Source organism: Lactuca virosa, chromosome 9 (genome assembly GCF_052849685.1).
Source record: "Lactuca virosa cultivar CGN04683 chromosome 9, Lactuca_virosa_CGN04683_v6, whole genome shotgun sequence".
NCBI classification, from domain to species: Eukaryota; Viridiplantae; Streptophyta; class Magnoliopsida; order Asterales; family Asteraceae; genus Lactuca; species Lactuca virosa.
In genome coordinates, this window is record NC_136434.1 from 238,932,641 (window position 1) to 238,959,249 (window position 26,609).

General features: G+C 32.5%; 1 protein-coding gene across 1 annotated transcript; it reads left to right on the forward strand.

The window, feature by feature from the left end:
• The first annotated feature begins 21,100 nt into the window (after positions 1-21,100).
• LOC145140414 (uncharacterized) lies at positions 21,101-22,179 on the forward strand. The gene is made up of 2 exons (XM_079073917.1): positions 21,101-21,235; positions 21,610-22,179. Exons 1-2 carry the CDS (start codon positions 21,101-21,103, stop codon positions 22,177-22,179), a joined length of 705 nt encoding a protein of 234 aa, XP_078930043.1.
• The last annotated feature ends 4,430 nt before the right edge of the window (positions 22,180-26,609 follow it).

A 26,609-nucleotide genomic window follows, 5' to 3' on the forward strand; every position in this document is an offset into this window, starting at 1 on the left:
CCACGGCTGCTTGGGTCCTTGGTCATTAGTTTGAAGAAGTGAATGAAATTTAGAACCTAAAGCCCAATTTTGAACTTTGGTTTTGAAAATATCAATTAAGTTGACATCATCAGTTAAAGATATCGAAACATAATTTTTCGATAGTTTTGTACTTTCACTGACTTTCTTCTTATGCTTCTCAGTGTGTTTGTCCTTTGAGATTAGTTGCCATTTTTGAACTGGAGTATTTGATTCTTTCGAAGATGAACTTCCAGATGAAGTATCATTCAAATACTGTTCATAGGCCTTCTTGATTTGATGTTGAGAAAACTTTCCCGATTGATACTTTTTCCATTTTTCCTCAAGCCAATGATTGATTGTTTCCACCCCAAATGAACCTTTTGTGTACGAAACTTTAGTGGCTTTATGTGCAGATGGATTCGGAAATTTTGGTTTTTGTGGAATAAACTTTGTAGATGTTTTGGATTTATCATTCACAAATGTTTGATTGTCTGCAAATTTTCGAACGTTCTCAAATTTTCGAACATTTTCAAATTTTCGAACATTCTCAAATTTTCGAACATTTTCAAATTTTCGAATATTCTTAAATTTTCGAACATTTTCGAATTGACAAACATTAGCAAAATATCGATTTGTTCTATTTGAAGAAAATTTGTTTTGATTGTTTGTTGGTTTTGGAAAAGATGAATTTGAATTTGAAAACTTTTGTTGGCTTTTTGAATGAAAATTCTTTTGTTGAACATTTGTTTGAAAAGTCTTTGAAGATGTTGATTTTAAAAACTTCGTTGAATAATTTTGAGAATCAGACGAAATTGGTTGAGCGGGATTTTCCTTTTTATCCGAACGAGTTGAAAACTTTGTTTGTACTGATTTAGACAACCCATTTTCAGACATTTTCTTGGTTGGTATTTTTGATTGCTTTTCATTTGACACTAGTTGCCAAAAAATTATCTTTCGTGCATGTCTTTTCGAAATTCCATTTTCATTCGAAAATTTTTCAACAAGATCCTTAAATTCTTGTGAATTAAGTTTCACATTCTTATTTGTTTCATTAGATTCCTGTTTCAAAAACTCTTTTGTATTTTCTTGTTTATCAAACCATTTTCTTTGTGGTTTTTGTCTTTGAAAAACATACGAATTCTTTGTTAGATTATTTTCGACAGTGCTTTGGTTTGAAAAGAATCCTTCGTCTGATGTTTTCTTGTTATCTTCTTCGACCATTTTGTTGAACTCCGATTTGACGTTTTCAACATTTCCAGTAGTGACAAACACTTGATTCGAAAATACAACATCATCTGAACACTTAAAATTTGGATACACAACTGTATTTGTTTCCAAATAATGAGCACCTTTTTTAGATAAGATTTTGTCGAAATTTTCAGTGTCTCCAAACACTTGATCAACAACAACTCGTAGAATGGATGTTTCATTTGAAACATTCTTTTCTGGCTCAGAATTGTTCGAAACGTTTTCTTCATTCTCATCATCACTACTATCCGTTTGACTGTCTCTTACACTCACATGTTCAAAGTCACAAACATTCGAAGTAGGGGGTCTATCAGTGTCATTCTCAACCATCGAATCATCACAAATTTCTTTACTTTTTGACTTAGATGTGACATTAATGACAGATAACTGAGAACAATCGATACTTTCCTCCTCAATTTCACTGATTTCGCTAAAACTATCAGAATTATCATCGATATCAGCAACATTAGATTTAGAGTCAAGTTTCGAATTCTCAATTCTTTTCAAAATTTTGATTTGTTCACTTTTAGTTAGGGTATCATTCACAATTTCAACAAGCTCATCAGCATTCAAATATTCATCTATCTTGACAATACCATAAGCAAATCGATTATCTGGAACTTTATCAAATTCTGCTATGGTTTTCTCACATTCATAAGACAAGTTATCAATCTTCTCTCTTTCAAAAGTAAGAAAAGGCAAGAACTTCCTATGTTGTTCTTTCCTAATGTCAGATGAATGATGCAATGAAGTCAATTTCGCATACAATCTTTTTGCTGAATTACAGTAAATGTTTCGCTGAGCTAGTAACATTCGAACTTCATTATCTAGACATTCCCTATCATTATTCACATTATTCAATTGCAATTCCAGATACTCTACTCTGCTTCGTTTCAAATCTAGTAATTTTTGGGCCTCTAGCAACTGTGTACTAAGTTTCTTAGCTTCGTTACTAGCAGAGACAACAATAGTATCGAAATAAGCAACAGTATCATCGAAAGCAATTATTTCAGAATCATAAGCATGTAAAGGAATATTAAAAGATTGAAGTATAGAATGTACATTGGTTGTCATCGGTGATTTGTCTCCTGATTTGGTCATGAAACAACAACCTGACACCATTTGGTCCTCATCCTCTTCAAATTGTGCGAACATAGCCCAATGCGTCGGATTACGCATCTCGTCGTCATCAGATCCTGAAGACCAGATCTGATACGTGCCATCTTCCTCACCTTCGCCTCGTGCAACCAAAGACATCCCCTTCGCCTTTGTACAAACTTCTCCCAATCTTTCAACATAATAGGCTTCGTCCTTGACCCTATTCTTTTTCTCTTCTTTCTTACGAAGCATACAATCATTTGCCAAATGATTTGCTCTGTTGTAGTAATGACAGTTAATGCCCGAATCTCCCTTAAGTTTCTTCTCAATTTTCGCTTCAATTGTGTGACAACCGTCAAAATTCGAGTCGATTCTAGATTTGAATAAACTTAGTTGTACGTGTAGGCACGACACATACTAGACTTAGTAACTAGAAACTAAGTTATAACCTACTAGAAACTTGGAAACAATTAGAATCAATGGATAGTGTACTTAGATTTCACATTGATATGTGAATTCTACAACTACTTAACTGTAGTGAATGTCCATATTTAGATCACTCTTTGACTCGAACACCTTTTCATGAATCATATACACACATCATGCACTTGACCTAGTGGTAGAAATTAGGTCCTAGTCTCGTTGGAACTTAAGTCAGAGTTGAAAACTAGGACTAGTATACTTGATTCCTCAATTTCGCTTGAATCTCGGAATCACTACATAGAATGCCAATAAACCGGTAAAAAAAAATTAGAAACATTATTTCTAATTTGAATAAGGGTTATGAAACTCTAAAATAATTTAAAGTTTCAAAGATTCAATTTATTTTGATATCCAAAGATTTACAAACTCTCAAAAACCCTTAAATGTCCTAAAACCTAAATTTATAAAATTTAACCTTAAAAAGTCGATAAAAATAGTTATGAACCATATAATATGTTCTTATAATAATTAAAATTATGAAAATGCATTCAAGAAAATAATAAAATTTAACTCATTAACATTTACCCTTAATTTATGAATCAAAAATCAAGGTTTGTGAATAAAAACTTGATTTTAGTGCACATTTTATAAAAGTGTTTGATATTTTTATAAAAGATTTGAATTTTATAAAAATAGAAGAGAGGGAAACCCTTTCTTATCCCCCAAAACCGGACACCCTCTTCCCAAGACACTCCCCTCTTCCCAAAACACATAATCACTTCTTTCTCTCTCACACTCCACTTTCTCTCTCATTTTCTCTCATTTCTCTCTACCTTCACCACTCCATTTTTTCTCTTCCTCTCTCTATACCCACGAAATTTTCCAGAAAATAAGTCCAAGAACACACCTCAAACTCAAAATCTTCATCATCTAGTGGTGTTCATTAAGGTAGAACACGATTTCCTTTCATTTCCTTCAAATTTCAAGGTTTTTCTTGCATTTCCTTCTTCTTCTACACCTTTCTCTTAGAAAATTTGTGTGCATTTTCATTCACTTCAGTTTTGATGATGATGGTGGCAGGATTTCATCCAAAAACAACATGCATGTTGTAAATGGTGAAATCCAAGGACCAAAACCTAAGTCAAAATCAACAAAACGCACTTTTCTACACGTTTTTATGGAAAATCACCACATGCATCCAAATTTTTCAATAAAAACGAATTTTGAACATTTCAAACTCATGAATGGTCTTCAAACAAACATGCATGTGATGATTTTCAAGCTTAGATGCTAGATCATCAAAGTATGTTGTTAAAAACTTTCAAATATGTTCAGGAAGAATTTATTTCCAAATAAATATCTAAAACTCCTTTTCTGATCAAATCCGACTTTTCCCAGATTCCCATCAACAAAATAAGAAGATCTGTAAATTTCCAGAAAATAATTCATTTATCTCGAATTATTATAATTAATGCAAGAAAATAGGTCAATAAATCATATAAAATACTTTCTGAGGTTTATAAATTCTAGGTAAATTCGTGGATTACCCCTATGCCAAATAATGACTGCTCATTAAGTTTCATCGATTTTTGTTACCGTTTAGTGTGGTTTTGAATTTTCTTTTTGTTTAGTCCCAATAAATCATAAAACCACTTTAGAGAATGTGAAAATGATATCTAACAATTTTCGCAGTTTCTACCAGAGGTGTTTGACTTAGAATAAATATTTTCAGAATTTTTCATAATGCATTCCTATATTTCCCCGATTTTTGTATTTATAATGACCTAAAAATAGAAAAACTAGTTCTGCTGATCCAAAATTCATGAAAATTTACCAAAATTCATGAAAATTTACCAGAACACCTTTGAGGATTTTTCTCTTCTGTATACCATTTTTCTTCTATTTTCACAAGATTACATACACTTAAACCCAATTTTTATTAGAACAAATGCACAAAAATCATAAAATTGGGTTAAACAGTTTAGAAATCCATTTTTATATTTTTCACAGCTTAATAATGTTTAATAACAGTAATACAAAAAGTTTGGGTAATTTTGGAAACTGTTTTCTATTTATTTCAATTTTTATTAGAATAAATGCACAAAAATCATAAAATTGGGTTAAACAGTTTAGAAATCCATTTTTATATTTTTCCCAGCTTAATAATGTTTATTAACAGTAATAAAAAAAGTTTGGGTAATTTTGGAAATTGGTTTCTATTTATTTCAATTTTTATTAGAATAAATGCACAAAAATCATAAAATTGGGTTAAAGAGTTTAGAAATCCATTTTTATATTTTTCTCAGCTTAATAATATTTAATAACAATAAAACAAAACGTTTGGGTAATTTTGGAAAGTGTTTTCTATTTATTTCATTTTTTATAAAATAAATACACAAACATCTGAACAATTGTGTTAAACCTTTTGAAAACAGATATTAATATTTTTCCCAAATTATGTACACTGGAAAACAGTTGCACAAAAATTATAAGAGTTTTTCATGATAATTTACTATTTTTCCATGATTTTATGATTATTCAAGGAATTAAATGGTGAAAAATAGTTAGACAAATCAAAAATTCAAGAAAATTTAACTTAACGTCTTTGACTTCAATTAAAACTGAAATGAAAAGTTTGGGAAAGTTTAGAACTAAATTGATTTAGTTTTTGAATATTTAATCATTGGAACACCTCTTAAAATGTTAAATATTAACATTTCAATAATGAGAATTTTCCACTTAAATTGTTATATAACAATTGATTCTTTGAAATTTAACTTCCACAGAAAAATGTTTGTAACTTATCAATATTAAAGTTTGACACAATATTGGCATAATTCTATTGTAGTAGTATGTATACTAGTGTTAGATTTCGATTAGAGACTCACTAGCGAATACCATTATTGTAGGAATTGGTAGTGGTACAAGTGGAACTTAGATCAAGGCATCATTTGCATCATCTCAATGCATTGTGAGTATTCACGCACTCCCCTATTTTTGGTTTTTATGTTTTGGGGTAGAAAAGCATGTCCGAAAAACTATTTATTGTTCGTTGTATTCAAATTGATTTGTATCAAACTTGATTGCTATATTTTGCTATATTTCTCTATGTATGTCTATGCAACACGGAACATGAGAACTTATCGTCTTAAGTCCCTTCCCTTATACTTTACTCCAACCATTAACTCTTTGAGCCAATGGTCATTGTGGATAGCGCTATTAGGAATTGACAACTCCTCACTCGCCCGATTGCTGGAGTGCATGATACCATATAATTTATGGAACGATAAGCATAGATCTTGATAGGGCATCATTCATAGGCTTGGTTGGGAACTCATTGTTTGCTCATACACATACAAAACTTATTATTTGTTATGGCAATAAACTTGTTTATTAATTATAGCAATGAACTTTGTTTCACATTATAGCAATGAACTTTGTTTCTCATTATAACAACAAACTTTTATTATTGGAAACTTATTTACTCATTTTTGCAACATATTTCTATCTATGGAAACTTTATTACTCGCTTTAGCAACGAACTTCTATTTATGAAAACTTATTTACTTATTTTAAAAATGAACATTGTTTATGGAAACTTTTATCAAAACTTTGATTTCGATTCATGGAACCAATATTATTATTTTTTTATCTGTGAGTACTCACCAACTACTTTTATAGTTGACGCTCGTTTTACATGCTTTTTCAGGAATCATCGAGTAAGTGGCACTTAGGGACACATCACTTTTAGGAGCATTCGCATGTGTTGTATTTCAATTTTCATTGTAATTTCTTTTAAAAGTTGTTCAAACCCATTGTAAATTTGTAATGATTTTTAATACTATGGTTGGTGTTGTCTTTTAACTTTTGCTATGAAACCCTTTATACTTCCACGCCCTGTGTTTCCGCTTTAGCGGGGTGTGACAGAAAATGGTATCAGAGCCGAAGGTTATAGAGAATACCGGTTTTCCTTTGGAGAACCACAGCTATAGCCAAAAAATTTCAAAATGTTTTTAAAATACTGAACATACTACTGGTATAACTAATTCGAGTACGCATTATCAGACGTTAATTAAGTATAGTCTGGCCAAGTATGCTTAATTAAGGAAGGTTAATGTGAGGTTGGAAACGGCTATACTAGAATTATGTTCCAAACAATTTTCAACTTAAACTTTTGAAAAACAAAAAATTTTCGGTGTGCGTACGGGCATTGCATATTATAGGCATTCATCTAGATACACTTAGAAACTAAGTGCACTTTTATAACAATGCCTTTATTTATTTAGAAATAATCTTATCCGTTATCAAGTGCTAGGTTAACCACTTAGGTTATATCACTAGCCACTCTAGGAGCAATGCACTTAGTACTGAGAATGAGTATTCCTCGGTAGCTGTTGACTTTAGATGTAAGGTTAGTAGCTAGATATACACTAGTAATAATCTTAAGTCGAAACCTATTCCAATTATTCCTCAATACCTCTTCATCGTCTTCGTACTATAGTTACAACTAGGAAAACGTTCCGATACCGACACGGATGAAAATTGGAGCATCACGTAAGGAGGTAGATGAGTCTCCACTAAGTAATTACTTGGATACCATTGGCAGGCATTCCGAGTTCCACTCACGAGGAGACACAGAGGTTTAACCCATATGTGAGACTTCTCTACTACGCTACGAATTTAGCTTTAGGTTGTTTCCACCTTGAGCTTAAAACTTAACATAGGATATCCCTTTGACCTCTATAAAAGGGTAGGAAATTGCATTGACACTTAAAAACGTTTTACAAACAATTTTTCTTGTCCTTTATTTTGGGGAAAAGACATTGTTACTCGCCTTAGTATTTAGGTACGATTAGCTACACTAATCTACCGGTTCCTTCTTAATCTTCCATCAAAAAGATATTTAACTTCATCGGTTTTATTTAACTCACTAAAATCTTTTGACAACTTGCTTTAACTTAACACTTTTCTTCAAAATTCAATATAACCAATATTTGTTTTAATCCTGCTATTTCAATTTCATTTCAAATCCATTTCAATGGATAGATGTGCGTTTAAAGGCATATAAACCATTTTAAACCTTGATTACCATTTTCGTACGTTTTCAAAAAAAAATGTAATTATTCTTTTAAATATGTTAAGTCCTTACCTTATCCGTTTTAACCATTGTTGGACCCCAGTCAAAAAGGTCAAAACTGTCAGATTTTCAATAACAAGTTTTAGTGTTTCTTCTTTTTCACAAATGGAGTTTAACTTAATAGATAACTCGTGAATTTTTAGCAATCCTTAGCAAACACATTAAAACTCCCACATGTCTATTTAATCATCAATATACATCAAATATTTAAGTTTGAAATATATCTCAATCTGGTTTTAAATCTACCTATAGGTATTGTTCTTATAATTTTAACAATAACAATCATTGCCGCCGCTACCTTCCTATTTCTTTCCCTCGAACTTTATTTCTCGCTCTCCTTCTGATTTTAGATCTCGCACGCCATAATATTAACATAATACATTGTCTAACTTTATTTCTGTCTATTTTGCTTCTCCTGGTATCATGTTCGTACACATAAAGACTAGAAGTCTACCCTTCCGTTTTGAGCGATTAATACGTGTATAGTCGTGATGCATACTTTTGATTTAGTCAACTTTCATATATTCAATTAGACCTTTTATCATATACATCTTGTTTTTATTTTGAAATCTCTATAAACAAGTGATCCTTATTTACATTGCTCTTTCGTTCTAAATTCAGAAACTTGATATGAAATGAAATTTTCATTGTATTTTTCCTTATAATTAATACACAAGATGAATATTCTTATGCTTATCATTCTTCTATATTCGGAAATTATATGGGAAGGATATGTTTCCTTATGCTTTTCTTTTCTTTAAATACATCAAAAGTTTTGAATTTTACGATTATCTATTCTGTAAATGATTGTTTTTGTAGAAACACTAAACTATGAATGCACTATTTTCAAAGATTGACATTTTTTTACACCTTTCTTAAAATAGTATTTTACTTTGCAATTTTCAGTGAGTTCCTAAACTCTCAAACTTGTTTTCATAAGTATTCTGACTCCTCGTAAACTTGAATTTTTCCTGACTTAGACAATTGGACAATTTCTCAAAAATTTAATACAAATATTTCTATACAAATTCCTTTAATGACGACTTAAACCTTTAACCTTAATTAATCTCTATATTATTTTACTACTTCGTTGGATCGCCACACATGTATCTTCATTATCTGGGAATTATTACACATTTTGATAATAGTGAGATTAATTATCATTTCTAAACACACATTTTGATAACAATGAGATTTTTATCACTTCTAAACACTTAAAATGCTATCTACACAATGTGATTTAATCGCCTCCATTTGCAACATTGACTCTCTAAATATATATATTCTTCGAATATAGTTCTATTATTGTATGAATAACCGTAGTAGTAATTATAGCCTCGGAGATCCTCAATCATTTCGTAATTTATTTTGTAGACGACACTTAAATAGCCTTTACATTCGAGATGTACCAAAACTTCATTGCCTACCCTTAGTACGTATTTTTAGGAACTTACCCTCGATCGCTTCCCTTTCATTCGTGCTACCCCTTCTTATTTGCGAATATACCTTTTTCAGATTTAGTAGCCAATCCGGAAATGAACAAATTGTTCCTAATCCCTTCTTTATTAGATAGCGAAATTATATTTAGAAATGACTTAGATCGCGACTTAAGGATCAATGCGGACTTAACACTTAATGCAGTTCGTGCTTCGGCAAAACTTATAGCGCTCTCATAAGATAGATATATCTAACTAGATAATCTTTTCAACTAGGTCGCCATGGTTGGATCATGATTTCCATGATCCTAAATTCCCACAATCTAGACGACAGAACTCGATTTAGAGAAACACTAATTTGATTATAACTAAAGAATTGGGCTCTTCCCTTGAGAAATTAACCCAAAATAATCAAAGAGCTCTTCAGGTCACCATCTCTCCAAATATACAATTGTAGTCGGCTGAGTTCTAATAGAATACGTCACGAATTGAATTTCGGGACGAAATTCTTTCAACCAGGGGAGACTGTGACAACCGTCAAAATTCGAGTCGGTTCTAGATTTGAATAAACTTAGTTGTACGTGTAGGCACGACACATACTAGACTTAGTAACTAGAAACTAAGTTATAACCTACTAGAAACTTGGAAACAATTAGAATCAATGGATAGTGTACTTAGATTTCACATTGATATGTGAATTCTACAACTACTTAACTGTAGTGAATATCCATATTTAGGTCACTCTTTGACTCGAACACCTTTTCATGAATCATATACACACATCATGCACTTGACCTAGTGGTAGAAATTAGGTCCTAGTCTCGTTGGAACTTAAGTCAGAGTTGAAAACTAGGACTAGTATACTTGATTCCTCAATTTCGCTTGAATCTCGGAATCACTACATAGAATGCCAATAAACCGGTAAAAAAAAAATTAGAAACATTATTTCTAATTTGAATAAGGGTTATGAAACTCAAAAATAATTTAAAGTTTCAAAGATTCAATTTATTTTGATATCCAAAGATTTACAAACTCTCAAAAACCCTTAAATGCCCTAAAACCTAAATTTATAAAATTTAACCTTAAAAAGTCGATAAAAATAGTTATGAGCCTTATAATATGTTCTTATAATAATTAAAATTATGAAAATGCATTCAAGAAAATAATAAAATTTAACTCATTAACATTTACCCTTAATTTATGAATCAAAAATCAAGGTTTGTGAATAAAAACTTGATTTTAGTGCACATTTTATAAAAGTGTTTGATATTTTTATAAAAGATTTGAATTTTATAAAAATAGAAGAGAGGGAAACCCTTTCTTATCCCCCAAAACTGGACACCCTCTTCCCAAGACACTCCCCTCTTCCCAAAACACATAATCAATTCTTTCTCTCTCACACTCCACTTTCTCTCTTATTTTCTCTCATTTCTCTCTACCTTCACCACTCCATTTTCTCTCTTCCTCTCTCTATACCCATGAAATTTTCCAGAAAATAAGTCTAAGAACACACCTCAAACTCAAAATCTTCATCATCTAGTGGTGTTCATTAAGGTAGAACATGATTTCCTTTCATTTCCTTCAAATTTCAAGGTTTTTCTTGCATTTCCTTCTTCTTCTACACCTTTCTCTTAGAAAATTTGTGTGCATGTTCATTCACTTCAGTTTTGATGATGATGGTGGCAGGATTTCATCCAAAAACAACATGCATGTTGTAAATGGTGAAATCCAAGGACCAAAACCTAAGTCAAAATCAACAAAATGCAATTTTCTACACGTTTTTATGGAAAATCACCACATGCATCCAAAGTTTTCAATAAAAAACGAATTTTGAACATTTCAAACTCATGAATGGTCTTCAAACAAACATGCATGTGATGATATTCAAGCTTAGATGCTAGATCATCAAAGTATGTTGTTAAAAACTTTCAAATATGTTCAGGAAGAATTTATTTCCAAATAAATATCTAAAACTCCTTTTCTGACCAAATCCGACTTTTCCTAGATTCCCATCAACAAAATAAGAAGATCTGTAAATTTCCAGAAAATAATTCATTTATCTCGAATTATTATAATTAATGCAAGAAAATAGGGCAATAAATCATATAAAATACTTTCTGAGGTCTATAAATCCTAGGTAAATTTGTGGATTACCCCTATGCCAAATAATGACTGCTCATTAAGTTTCATCGATTTTTGTTACCGTTTAGTGTGGTTTTGAATTTTCTTTTTGTTTAGTCCCAATAAATCATAAAACCAATTTAGAAAATGTGAAAATAATATCTAACAATTTTCGCAGTTTCTACCAGTGGTGTTAGACTTAGAATAAATATTTTCAGAATTTTTCATAATGCATTCCTATATTTCCCCGATTTTTGTATTTATAATGGCCTAAAAACAGAAAAACTAGTTCTGCTGATCCAAAATTCATGAAACATTACCAAAACACCTTGTAGTACATTAGGATGCTACATAAAAACTTTGATGATTTTTCTCTTCTGTATACTATTTTTCTTCTATTTTCACAAGATTAAATACACTTAAACCCAATTTTTATTAGAACAAATGCACAAAAATCATAAAATTGGGTTAAACAGTTTAGAAATCCATTGTTATATTTTTCCCAGATTAATAATGTTTAATAACAGTAATATAAAAAGTTTAGGTAATTTTGGAAACTGTTTTCTATTTATTTCAATTTTTATTAGAATAAATGCACAAAAATCATAAAATTGGGTTAGAAATCCATTTTTATATTTTTCCCAGCTTAATAATGTTTATTAACAGTAATAAAAAAAAGTTTGGGTAATTTTGGAAACTGGTTTCTATTTATTTCAATTTTTATTAGAATAAATGCACAAAAATCATAAAATTGGGTTAAAGAGTTTAGAAATCCATTTTTATATTTTTCTCAGCTTAATAATATTTAATAACAATAATACAAAAAGTTTGGGTAATTTTGGAAAATGTTTTTTATTTATTTCATTTTTTATAGAATAAATACACAAAAATCTGAACAATTGTGTTAAACTTTTTGAAAACACATATTAATATTTTTCCCAAATTATGTACACTGGAAAACAGTTACACAAAAATTATAAGAATTTTTCATGATAATTTACTATTTTTCCATGATTTTATGATTATTCAAGGAATTAAATGGTGAAAAATAGTTAGACAAATCAAAAATTCAAGAAAATTTAACTTAACATCTTTGACTTCAATTAAAACTGAAATGAAAAGTTTGGGAAAGTTTAGAACTAAATTGATTTAGTTTTTGAATATTTAATCATTGGAACACCTCTTAAAATGTTAAATATTAACATTTCAATAATGAGAATTTTCCACTTAAATTGTTATATAACAATTGATTCTTTGAAATTTAACTTCCACAGAAAAATGTTTGTAACTTATCAATATTAAAGTTTGACACAATATTGGCATAATTCTATTGTAGTAGTATGTATACTAGTGTTAGATTTCGATTAGAGACTCACTAGCGAATACCATTATTGTAGGAATCGGTAGTGGTACAAGTGGAACTTAGATCAAGGCATCATTTGCATCATCTCAATGCATTGTGAGTATTCACGTACTCCCCTATTTTTGGTTTTTATGTTTTGGGGTGGAAAAGCATGTCCGAAAAACTATTTATTGTTCGTTGTATTTAAATTGATTTGTATCAAACTTGATTGCTATATTTTGCTATATTTCTCTATGTATGTCTATGCAACACGGAACATGAGAACTTATCGTCTTAAGTCCCTTCCCTTATACTTTACTCCAACCATTAACTCTTTGAGCCAATGGTCATTGTGGATAGCGCTATTAGGAATTGACAACTCCTCACTCGCCCGATTGCTGGAGTGCATGATACCATATAATTTATGGAACGATAAGCATAAATCTTGATAGGGCATCAGTCATAGGCTTGGTTGGGAACTCATTGTTTGCTCATACACATACAAAACTTATTATTTGTTATGGCAATAAACTTGTTTATTAATTATAGCAATGAACTTTGTTTCACATTATAACAATGAACTTTGTTTCTCATTATAACAACGAACTTTTATTATTGGAAACTTATTTACTCATTTTTGCAACATATTTCTATCTATGGAAACTTTATTACTCGCTTTAGCAACGAACTTCTATTTATGAAAACTTATTTACTTATTTTAAAAATGAACATTGTTTATGGAAACTTTTATCAAAACTTTGATTTCGATTCATGGAACCAATATTATTATTTTTTTATCTGTGAGTACTCACCAACTATTTTTATAGTTGACGCTCGTTTTACATGCTTTTTCAGGAATCATCGAGTAAGTGGCACTTAGGGACACATCACTTTTAGGAGCATTCGCATGTGTTGTATTTCAATTTTCATTGTAATTTCTTTTAAAAGTTGTTCAAACCCATTGTAAATTTGTAATGATTTTTAATACTATGGTTGGTGTTGTCTTTTAACTTTTGCTATGAAACCCTTTATACTGCCACGCCCCGTGTTTCCGCTTTAGCGGGGTGTGACAAATTGCCTTCGCATCATTCTTCTCGAATTTCTTCTTCTCCTCACCTACAGACTTATTAATGAAACTTCCTTTCACATCACTCTGCTTCACCTTGGGATTGAAAGGTTTCTTGAAAAACTTTTTAACTCGGTTGTTCGAGTAAAAAGCAATCGCTTCATCGTCAGAATTCATTAGAAAGCCTTCTTCATCAGAATCATCTTTCTCAACCGCTTCTTTCTCAGACACTTTCGAAACAAGAGCTAAAGGACCTCCCAAACTAAGTTTCGACTCTTCAGCCATCTCATTCACTTCACTTTCGTGAGTTTTCAACTGATTATACAAATCATTCAGAGATGAAGTATCGAAGCTTTGTTGATTCTTCACCATCATGCTGACACTTCTCCATTCCATACGAAGTCCCATCACAAAAGTGAGACTGAACTCCATTGATGACCTTGTGATTCCATAACGATTGCATCTATACATCAGTTCATTAAGACGATCATAGTAAACTTCAATCGTTTCATTCTCTTTTTGTCTGAACTCTTTCAGCTCCACAAGACACTGCTTAACAGAATTTATCTTTGTTTTCACACTTCCCTGATACTTTTCCTTAAGTGTGATCCAAATTTCTTTTGCAGTTTTACAACCACGAATGTAATTGTAAACAACAGGTGGCAAGGCACCTCACAATTCTCTCAAACAACGCTTTTCGTTGTTCTTCAGCCTGGTGGATTGATCAGTAACTGCAGGTGTTGATCCATATGATCCAATATTTTGAACATTCGATGGAGGTTGAGTGATTCATGTAATGCAGCTCCAGAGTTCCTCGTCCAATCCGTTCAAGTAATCCTCCATTCGATCAGCCCACTGATCATAGTACTCTGGAATCAACATAGTAATCTTCATAGAAGATCCTAACAGAAGAGAAAATGAAGTCATCGTGTTCATGTTGAAATTTGCCATTAACGTACGGATGAGATTTTTCAAAAGAACTGGAAGAAATTTGAAATTGAATGAATGAATTGATCAGAAACTCAAAATCGATTACTCGATTACACAATTCAAATGCAGAATCAAATCAAAACTGTAGATCAGAGATGATTTTTGTAATCAAACAGTGCGGAAACTTTTGAGACAAACTCGTGACTCAAAAACTAGAGATTCAATTGAAAATCAGATCTTCGCAGTATTGATTCCTGCTCTGATACCAATTGTAGTTGTGTTTAATCGAGTATGAGAATCAAATCAGAGTAAAAGATGAACACAAGAAGTAAATAAGGTCTGGTTTAGCTCATATTACTTTCAGAGAACAAGAGTACAAAACGGATAGTAAAACATGGAAAACTCTACAATCAACTCTATGTTCAGCTGCTATTTATAGGAGGCTGAAAGTACAAAAAATACTAAGGCTAGACACTACGCTTCGTTAAAAAGATGCGTTAGCAAATACATAGAAAACATACGAAAGTGACAAATACACAGACTTCAACATATTACAATATATTTCGACTCTACATAAGTAGAAGAGACATTTGAGGATGCGCATTTTGACTTTGATCCTACATTTCCTCCTATGGAAAAATGGATGAGAGATCATCCCAAAGAACAAATTCTTGGTGATCCTAGTTCGGGTGTTTTAACACGGGCACAGGCTTGAGCCAGGAATGAGGTTCTAAATGTTCATCAGGAATATTATATGTTTAATGTCTTTATTGCAAAATTTTAACGAAAAATAATGAAGCACATTAGAACATCTCGACTGGGTTGTTGCAATGTAGTATAAAATTGACATAAATCGAAAGCAACAAAGTTTGGAGGTTAATTCCGACACCTGATGATGTTTTAGTTGTTGGTCTTAAATGGGTTTTTAAAATTAAAATGGACAAAGAGTGAAATATTGTTCATAATAAAGCTAGATTAGTTGTAAAAGGTTATTCTCAACAAGAGGGAATTGAATATGAAGAAACCTTTGCCCTTGTCTCAAGACTCGAGGCTGTACGAATTTTTCTTGACTATGCAGCTCATAAGAATTTTGACGTCTACTAGATGGATGTTGAGTGCACATTTCTTAATGTTGTTTCTTAAGAGACGATCTATGTCGATCAGCCACCTGGATTTGTAAATGATAAGTATCCGGATCATTGATATATCCTTGATAAAGCAGTTTATGGGTTAAACCAAGGACCTCGTGCTTGGTATACGACACCGACCAATTTTTTGAAAATCGCTAAATTAAAGAAAAGATCAGTTGATCCCACTTTATTCCATATGAAAGTAGGGGATCACCTAATTCTTTTTCGAATTTATGTTGACGACGTTATAATTGGTTCTAGCAACCCTTTTTGTCATAGGATTTTGAGGAGCATATGAAGAGTCGAATTCAAATGAGCATCATGGAGAAAATTAATCATTTCTTGGCTTCGAACATTCGTCGGAGCAGGGAAGGAATCTTCATTAATCAAGAAAAGTACACATAAAACCTGCTTGAATGATTTCGAATGAAAAATTACTCGAAATCTAAAGTTCACTTGGCAGTCGGCACTTTCTTAGGTCCTTCATTGGATAAGCCAACTATAAATCTCAAAACATATAGAAGCATGATCGTTTCGTTGTTGTACTTAACTGCAAGTTGACTTGATATAATGTTTTCTGTGTGTAATTGTGCCATGTATCAAGAGAATCCAAGAGAGCCGCATCTTACTGCGGCAAAAAACATTTTTTGTTATCTTTATGGCACTTCGACTCTTGGATTGTGGTATCCGTAAAATATAGGATTCTTTATTCAAGCTTTCTCAGATGCTGATCTAGGAGGATGTAAATTAGATCGAAAAAGCAATACAAACGGATGTCAATTCTTAGATGGGAAGCTTTTGAGTTGGCACTCGAAAAAGCAGACGTGTGTATCGATTTCGATAGCTGAGGCTGAATTCATTCCTGTTGCGGCTTGTACTTCTCAAGTAATCTGGATCCAAAGTCAACTACATGACTATGAGATTAAAATGAAAAAACTTCCATTATGTTGTGATTCTCAAAGTGCAATTCGCATATCTCATAATCCAGTTCAACATTCCAAAACTAAGCACATTGTACTTCGATAACACATCATTAAACCCACCATAACAATCCCATTATCATTCCAAATCAAACTCTTAACATCATCACAAACAACCTCATCAATCCTAACCTAGTAGCTCTATAATGTCTCTTGAAGACAATGTCAAGTCTCTTGCCACTAGCACCCAACAATTTCAAAAAGTAACAAGTACTAAGATCTCCAACCTTGAAGCTAAAGTGGGAGATTTAGTCACTTCATTAGCAAATTGAAAACTATGGTAAACTCCCTTCTCAAACTAAAAAGATCCTAAATGTAAGGAGGGTTACATTGAGAAGTGGAGGAGAAGCCGGAGAAAGTGAGACAAAAAAGGATTCTAAACAAGAAGATGTCAAGGTTGTCCCAAGTCAAATATCAATTGTGAAAATATAATGTTCAAGGAGAAGCCCCAAAGATAGTCACACCGATAGTCATTCCACTACCTTTTCCATCGCACCTTGCCCCCTCAAAGAAGGATGAAGAAAGAGAAAGCTTAGATACCCTTCAAAAGGTTGAGGTAAATATTACGTTTTTAGATGCAATCAGGCAAATCCCAAGGAATGCTAAATTTTTAAAAGAACTTTGCACTAACAAAATAAAACTTCAAGGTCAAGAAAAGACCCCGAAATGTTTACGAATCCATGCAAGATAGAAGATGTTACTATTAGTAGTGACATGTTAGATCTTGTTGCTTCCACTAATTTCATGCTCTACTCGGTATAGGAATTGCTAAATGTTGGTCCTTTAAACGAAATGAGTGTTACTATTTAACTTTCAGACAAATCAAGTGTCATTCCTAGAGGTTTCTTAGAAGATGTTTTAGTTCAAGTTAACCAACTAGTCTTTCTTGCGGATTTCTATGTGATCGATTTAAAGGAACAATCTTCCTCCAAATCGGACCTAATCTTGCTTGGAATACCATTTTTGAAAATGGCTAGGACTAAAATTGATGTATATGCCGGTATCTTCACTATGGAATTTTACGGCTATGTAACTAAATTCAAAATTAAAGACGACATGATATACCATACAGAAACATCTTATTTATATTTTTTCGATGCTCTTAAGCCAAAAACGTAAGAATTGTTTGAGTAAACAAATGTTGATGATGTAAAAAGGCTTAAGAAGTTATAGGTACAAGAGTCGGAAGAGCTGAGAAAAGAGTTAAAACAAAGTTCAAAGGTCAAAGATAGAGTAAATAATCCTAAAGAGACATCTATCTCCCAAACGCCATTCTTTCCGGGACAAAAAATGATTCTCTATTGTACCCGACTAAAACTTTTCCCAAGAAAATGGGGATGATTTGAGGACAAGTAAGGTTTAAGCTTGGGATGATTTCATAGTTTCATTTTATTTACTTCTTCTTATAGTTTATTTTAGCACATTCATCCCATTTTAGTTAATCTTCATGCATTTTTTTCTTTTTTTGTTATTTTATATCTTTATCGGGTACTTTCTAGTCTTTTAAACTTATTTGCAGATTTATTAAAGATTATTCAAAGTGGAGCGATTATGGGAGTACGATATCTTAAAACATGAAGCTTGCAGTGCATTTTTGGATTACTTAAAGGACACAATTGGGATAGTGATTTAATGAAAGATCTGATGATGTGGGCTACTTCGGAAGTGTTTTGTTGACATCCAATTGGGCATAGTCTTAAATGAAGATTGGAAGGAAGGAAAGATGTTTGGACTTGTTAAATTATGAATATTTGAAGACTCTTGGACCTATCATCTAATGGAATGCAATCTAGGCTAGTGGGATAATGCAATTCAGGACCAAGAAACAGAATTGGCCCATTTATGTCCAGCTTATGCGACTCGCATAAGAAATAAACTAAAAGCCATGCGGCCCGCGTGACCTCCTGTAGGGCATTTTCAAGATTTTGCTTTTGGCTGATATTTGAGGAAGTTTGTTGTGGTTCTTTTCTACACTTTTGCACATCCGATTTCAGGGCATTTCTCTAGAGATTTTGAAGACTTTGGAGGCTCAAACACTTGAAGAATTTCATCTGTTTATCCCTAAATCTTTCTACATTTTTCGTACATTTCACTTTTATTTTGTTTTCTTGAGTTTAGCCATGCTAGGCTAAACTTCTTTTGGTTGACTTTGATGGATTTACTTCAATGCTTTGCTGAATGTTGAAGAACTCCAAAAACTTGTTCTTGAGTCTTTATGAAAATGTTTTATATTTTAACATCTTATTGCTACTTGTATGTTTTTATTCATGAGTTTAAATGTATTTGTAGTGATTAGTTGGCTAATTTCTTGATTAAGTAATGAATCCTCAAATTAGGAAGCAACATGTGATTCTTGTGTTAGTTTTTGACTCCTTTTCGATTTGGCGACTTTTTGGTTCTTAATGCTAGTTAATTTTCACTAATTAAATGCTTAATGGATATTGTGACTTTAACTAAGGAAATATGTTATGAGATTCTCTAGCTATTTTAAGAACTAATAAAAGTCTAGGTACTCTCAAACTTATTGGATTACTATAGCCAAATTAGAGATTTAAGACATGTATAGCACTTGTATTCTAATGATATATTTACCAAGTGTTCAAGTGATGAAACCTTAAGTCAACCATCTTTCCCTCATTGATTTTATATCAAAACTTGTTTTTTGTTGAATTGAGGTTTTTAAAATTTAGTGTAACTCTAGTTTTCTTTTAAATATCTCAAAAGACCACCCCCCACCCCTACACACACATTTTTTTATATAACACAATTTTCGTAGAGTTATTAATTGAAACAATCTTCAGGGATTGGTTTTTTTTAATCAATTTGTTTCTCTATTCGCAGATCTCATCATACAGGTACTTTAGTCTACAATCCATAAATTGAGAAAGAAGCAAGGCATTTGGTAAAGGAAAAGATAATAGAATGATGTCAAACTTCTAACCCTAATGTGGATCCAGAGGTTGAAACTGCTTCCTCTAGTGTCACTGAAACTGTAGTAGAACCCGATTCTAGTCCCAACCATCGCAAAGAAATTCCCGAAACACCACCCACCGATCCAATTCCAAACAATCCCATACAACCAAATCCACCCATCATAAACCCAATTCCAATGGTTGAAGGAGAAGAAGCCCCATAAAGAACTTTGAGACAAATCATGGAAACATGTGTCACTCAAACCCCAACCGATATCAATTATCCAATTTTGGAAGGAGGCTTGGAATTGAAGTAAAGCTTAGTCCATCACCTTCCAACTTATCGTGGACAATAGAATGAAGACCCTTACAAGCACTTGAAGATTTTTCATTTCATTTGCACTAGTATGAAGCCACAAGGGCCAACCGATTACCAAATCAAGTTATGGGCATTCCCTTTTTCCTTGGCCGATATTGCAAAGGATTGGCTATTCTATCTTCCACCGGGGTCGATAAATTCATGGACCGACATGGCAAGAGATTCCATTGATAAGTTCTATCCCGCCTCAAGAGTCTCAAGACTTAGAAATGAAATTTGAGGACTCCGCCAAGGTCAAAGTGAAACATTCCATGATTATTGCGAGATGTTCAATAGCTTGTGCTTGAGTTTCTCACAACACCAAATACCGAAACAACTCCTCATCCAGCACTTCTACGAGAGTTTGGTGCCAATGGAGGGAAGACTTGTTAATGCTTCAAGTGGTCGAGATGTCTTTAGCAAAACTCCTCAACAAAAAATAAAAGTCTTTAACACCATATCCTCTAAACCCCAACACTTTGTCCCCCGCCAAAATATGAATAGGGGTACTTATCAAAAGTTAAATGAAGTGGTGGCATCGAACTTAAAATCCAATCTTGCAGATTTGACATCCATAGTCCAAAAGTTGGCTATAGGAGGTACGCCACAAGTGATTGTATGTGGAATTTGTGCAAAAATGGGGCATCCCACAGACATGTGTCCTATTCTCCAAGAAGATGCGGAAAATGTGAGTGCCTTAGGAGAATTTCAAAACCACCACAACAAGTCGTTCACTGATCAAAATGCCTATAATTCGAGTTTGAAGCCAAATCACAATATAAGCTACATCCCAAAAGCATTGCCTCAAAATGCATTGGTTAGACCTTCCTACCCACCACAATAATCCCATTATCAATCCAAACCACACCCTTCACATCATCACCAACAAACTCATCAATCCTAACCTAGTAGCTCCGGAATGTCTCTTGAAGACATTGTTAAGTCTCTTGCCACTAGCACCCAACATTTTCAAAAAGAAGCTAATACTAGGATCTCCAACCTTGAAGCTAAAGTGGGAGATTTACTCAGTTATATTAGAAAATTGGAAACCATGGTAAACTCCCTTGTCAAACTAAAAAGAACCCAAATGTCAATAGGGTTACATTGAGAAGTGGAAGAGAAATCAAAGAAAGTAAAACAAAAAATTCTAAAGAAGAAGATGGTGAGGTTGTCCCAAGTCAAAATCCGGTTGTAAAAAATAATTTTCAAGGAGAAGCCCCAAAGATGGTCACACACATAGTCATTCCACCGCCTTTTCCATCGCGCCTTGCCCCCTGAAAGAATGAGGAAGAAAGAGGAATCTTAGACACCCTTTGTAAGGTTGAGGTAAATATTCTGTTGTTAGATGCAATCAAGAAAATCCCAAGGTATGCTAAATTTTCAAAATAACTTTTCACTAACAAAAGAAAAATTCATGGGCATCAAAAGATTTCTACAAGTGAGAATGTATCTGTGGTTTTACAAAGAAAACTCCCACCAAAATGCAAATACCCCGAAATGTTTACGATTCCTTGCAAGATATGGGATGTTACTATTAGTAGTGTGATGATTGATCTTGGTGCTTCTATTAATGTCATACCATATTCGGAGTATAAATCACTAAATGTTGGTCCTTTAAACGAAATGGGTCTTACTATTCAACTTGCAGACAAATCTAGTCTCAATCCTAGAGGTGTCTTAGAAGATGTTTTAGTTCAAGTAAACCAACTTGTAGTTCCTATGGATTTCTATGTGATCGATTTAGAGGAACAATCTTCCTCCAAATCGGAACATATCTTACTTGGAAGACCATTTTTGAAAATGGATAGGACTAAAAATTATGTATATGCGAGTACCCTCACTATGGAATTTGATGGCGATGTAATTGAATTCAAAATCAAAGACACCATGAGATACCCTAGAGAAACATATTCTATGTATTTTGTTGATGTTCTTAAGCCTAAAACCCAGGAATTTTTTGAGCTAACAAATGTTGATGACACAGAAAGACTGAAGTAGTTACAGGTACATGAGTCAGAAGAGTCGAAAAAAGAGTCAAAAGAAAGTTCAAAATTCAAAGATAGAGTATATACTCCAAAATAGACGTTTATCTCCCGATTTCCATTCTTTCCAGAAGAAAAAATGATTCTCTATCCTTCCCGACTAAAACTTTTCCCAAGAAAATGGAGATCTCGATGCGATGGAACCTTTATTTTAGAGAAAGTTTTCGAGCATGGAGTGGTGAAAATCCAAAGTGTCGATGCGGGGAAAGCTTTCAAGGTTAATGGACATTGGTTGAAACCTTTCTATGAAGGTTTTGATGCAAATATCCAGGACATCGTCCATTTGGACATAGAAATATTATGGAAAAGTTGGAAGACGTCTTGCCAAAGACGTTAAAGAAGGACATTTTTAAAATTCATCGTGCTTTCACATTTTTAAAACCCAAATAAATGATTTTAAAAGCGTTTTTGAGATTTTGTAAACTACATTTATGAAAAAATTTAATCCACATTCTCGCCTTTGGTCCAAACTGTTGATATGTTTTTGAAACCGGCACTTTACGTCAACCATTTTTTGGTCAAACAATCGAGTTTTGGAAAAATTACATTTTCCGAAAGTGCAGGCCTTCAAGCGGCCAACACTTTGCCCATTCGGTGCCCGTGCAAAAGAGTGTCAAATTTTCCTGATCAGTTCATGCGGCCATCACTCAGACACCATACGACCCATTCGAAATCTCCAACACTTGGCATTTTTTAGAGCTTCAGCTCACGCGGGCAACACTCCGCCTATTCCACACCTGCGTGAGATACGAAAAATTGATTTATGTTATTCTGTTAGTGAGTCAAGTTAAATAGGAAAAGAAGACGTGGCCACCACTCGGCCCATTCCCCACCCGCACATGCTGTTGACCCTTCATTTAAATTCGTTGACCTACATTGACCGATTTTAAATTACATTGACTTGCTTGACTAAGTGAATTAACTATGTTCATGCTTCTTCTTCCTCAGCCACATCAGTCCTTGTTCTTCTTCACCAAATTTTTTTCTCTCTCAAGAACATACCCTCCTCTATTAAAGCTCATCCAAAAACTTAATTTCCCGGAGTTCTACCAGTCGGAATCACGTTAAACCACCGACATTCTTCTCCTTTTCACCTGCTCTACAAAATTCCAGCCAAAAATCTCCCCGATCTGTTGTCGGAGCCATTTTCCGGCCAACTCCGGTCACCATTGGAACTTTTGAGCACATCATTTTGTTCCTCTTCCCAAGGGGTACAAAACCATACTAAGCTTCACTAAAGAGCTCGCCAAACGTTATCGCCATATTTTAAGTGCCGCCCGTTAAATCGCCAAAAAACTTTGTGGAACACTTTTTGGGGTTGTTCAAGCGTTTCAGAGACTAAAAGTGGGGTAGAAAAGCAAGCTTGGGGTGCGGTTTAGAAAAAAATTGTATTTGGCTCGACGTTCGTGTTCAAAGTCTTGCTTCACCATAAAAATAGTTACAATCCTTCCTTTTAGAGTATATTTGCTATTAATTCTCTATGAATCGTATGATTGGATTGGGTTGGATTGTATTGGGGTTATTTTTGTTTAAGATAAATTGATTAAGACATATCCCTATCCTCCTCCCGATCCGCCCTGATATAAATTACTTTGCACTTCCCCCAAGCATTGAGGACAATGCTTAATTTTCAGCTTGGGTGGGGCATTTCCTATTTAATTTCATTTTTCAAGCGTTATATGTAGGTTACATTTTAGTTAACTTGCATTCATATTTTATATAATTTTATCTTGTTTATATTTAAAATTCCAAAAAGATTTTAATTTCTTCTTTTCCATTTTTTATTTTTACATAACATTTAATTTAGGTCATTTTCATGGACTTTTGTTATCTCTTTCTTCTCATCCACAAACATCTTTAGTTGAAAGATTCCAAACACCTTGAAATTTTTTTTGGAAACTAAAAAAATAGAATCGATCATAGAGACTTTCAGTTGTCACTTGTTCTTTTATATATGTGGGGAGAGAGTGAAATGTAATTATGTTGATGAATCGACTTATGGAAAGTATGGCATGACTAGAGGAACAACATAGCTTCAAGTCGACCAGTTCCTCAGTTGTGTGTTCCTTACAAACCACAGTTACACGCCAAAGAAAGGAATAAGAACTAGATTTTGCTATTTTGAGATCTTTAGTGTCTATCTACTGCACTCCATATCACATCATCATATGATATAGATATATCTTCCCATTTGATCTTAATTTAGCTTTCGTTTAGTTATGGTTAGCTTTTATATTTAGCTTTGCTTGATTAGTTGTTTGGTTTCTTATTTAGCTTGAATTTAGATGTCATTTGTAGTTTGTACATAGTTGTGGTTTATATCTTTATTTGATGTAATCTTTGTAAAACTCCTTGGTAACCAAAAAAGTGAGCCAAAAAAAAAAGGAAAACAAAATACAACTACCCCTTTTTAGTATTTTTTTTTCATTTTGTTTATGTAAGTGACTATTTAGTCCTTTTATTTTGTTTTTGTAAACCTAAGTCTAGTTGTTTTAAAACATCGTTCGGAATGTTTTGCACGAATTTTCGACAATTTTTGGTAAGATCCTAGAATTTGTTATGTGTTATGTGAAGTTTCATATATTCTTATGGTTGTTAGAGGCGTCAAGTTTTGATCCTATGAAAAGTTTGGAGTTTGTTTTCGTTTTTGTTGATTTTAGATACGCAAAATCTTTAAAATTCTATAGAAAAGTCAGATAATATCGCAATCATACAATATAAATATAGTTAGATCTTTTTAGTATTTTCCTAATGTTTATAAATTCTATGTTAGTAGTTTAAGTCTTTGTATTTTCAATTTTAATTGTATGTTTAGGGTTTTGTTCTCTAAAAACATATAATAATAATAATAATAATAATAATAATAATAATAATAATAATAAATAAATAAATAAAAGAAAAAAAGAAAAGTAAAAGTGAGAGAAAAGGGTCGGGCCAAGAGTTATATCCCTTTTTAGCTCATTAGATGTTTAGGTTATTTTGGATTTCATCTTTTATTGTTTGTTTCTATTTTGATATGCTTCTAGTATAGATTCCATCTTTAGTTGGCAACTACAATAGTGCTCATTGCTCATCACGTGCTCAAGTCTTCACTTTACATGGATCTCATTTTGGTGTAGACGGTTTTGGATTAAGTTGTTTAAGCTCATAACTAAACTGGATTAAGATGTCTAAAAGCCTTAACTAAGCTCATAACTAAATTGTTTCCTAGGGTATTGGCTTGATTCTTAGGGTTTTTGAATGCCTCCTAGATGTAGATAAGGAATGGATTTCAATTGGGATTAAATCTATTATTTAATTAATTCAAATCTGGTTTTGCCTGCAAGTTACCTAAACTACAAATAAGACCCTAAGATCAACATATTTTGTTCATACCTTTACCTACAAGATTAGGAACGAAATTTATATCCCTCTCCTCTCTCTCCTAAAGATACAAAGGAAAAGATCATAGATTTATTTTCTATAATAAATCTAAAGGTATGTAAACCCCAATTCATGAATTTCGATTTACATAGAGTTCATTTAGGATTCTTGAAGTTCATAGTATGTTGATATCAATTAGAGAAAACATAGATCCTTTATAGGTTTTATGTGAACTTAAGTATTAAGATTTTCCGCTTTACATGTTTTTTGATAACCTATAAAACCCTTTAGTGGTATCAAAGCCATTGTTTTCTATTGATTGCGCATAAAATAAATAGATCAAATTAAGGTTATCAAAAATAATATATTGGCCTTGAGAATTTCGAGTTTGCTAGGGTTTCTTGAAACCCTAGCCTCCCTAACCCTCTTTTCGAAAATTGTAGGGTTAGCTTAGGGTTTTCTAGTTTCCTTAATTATTATGTTAATTTCCTTAAAATTTGAAAAATTAAAATCTCGTAACCCTAAACCGAAATTTTGAAAATTAGAAGGGTTTTAGATTAGGATTAAATTTGAATTATTTTATTAATTGTTTAATTGAAAATAATTATTTAATCCCTAAATGATTTAAATTTAATTAATTAAATGTTTAATTCAGGTAATTAATATTTAAACCTTGTATTTTGAAAAGTTTTAAAATGCACCTTATATATATATATATATATATATATATATATATATATATATATATATATATATATATATATATAACGTTAATATTATATGTATAAGAAAATTCAGTTGAGTCAATAGTAAGAATTATTCACGAAGCCATGCTATAAAGTGGGTATAAGGAAACTGTGTATAAAATAACCGTTGAATTCTTGTCCTTTTTACCCACGGCTCTCCTGTATGGTGGAGGGTCGTTAGTTGAACGAGTTCGATAGGACATAATCATCTTAAAAGTAGAATATATAAAGTACTAGAACCTTCTTTTAAAATCCCACTCTAGATACTTTAGGAAAA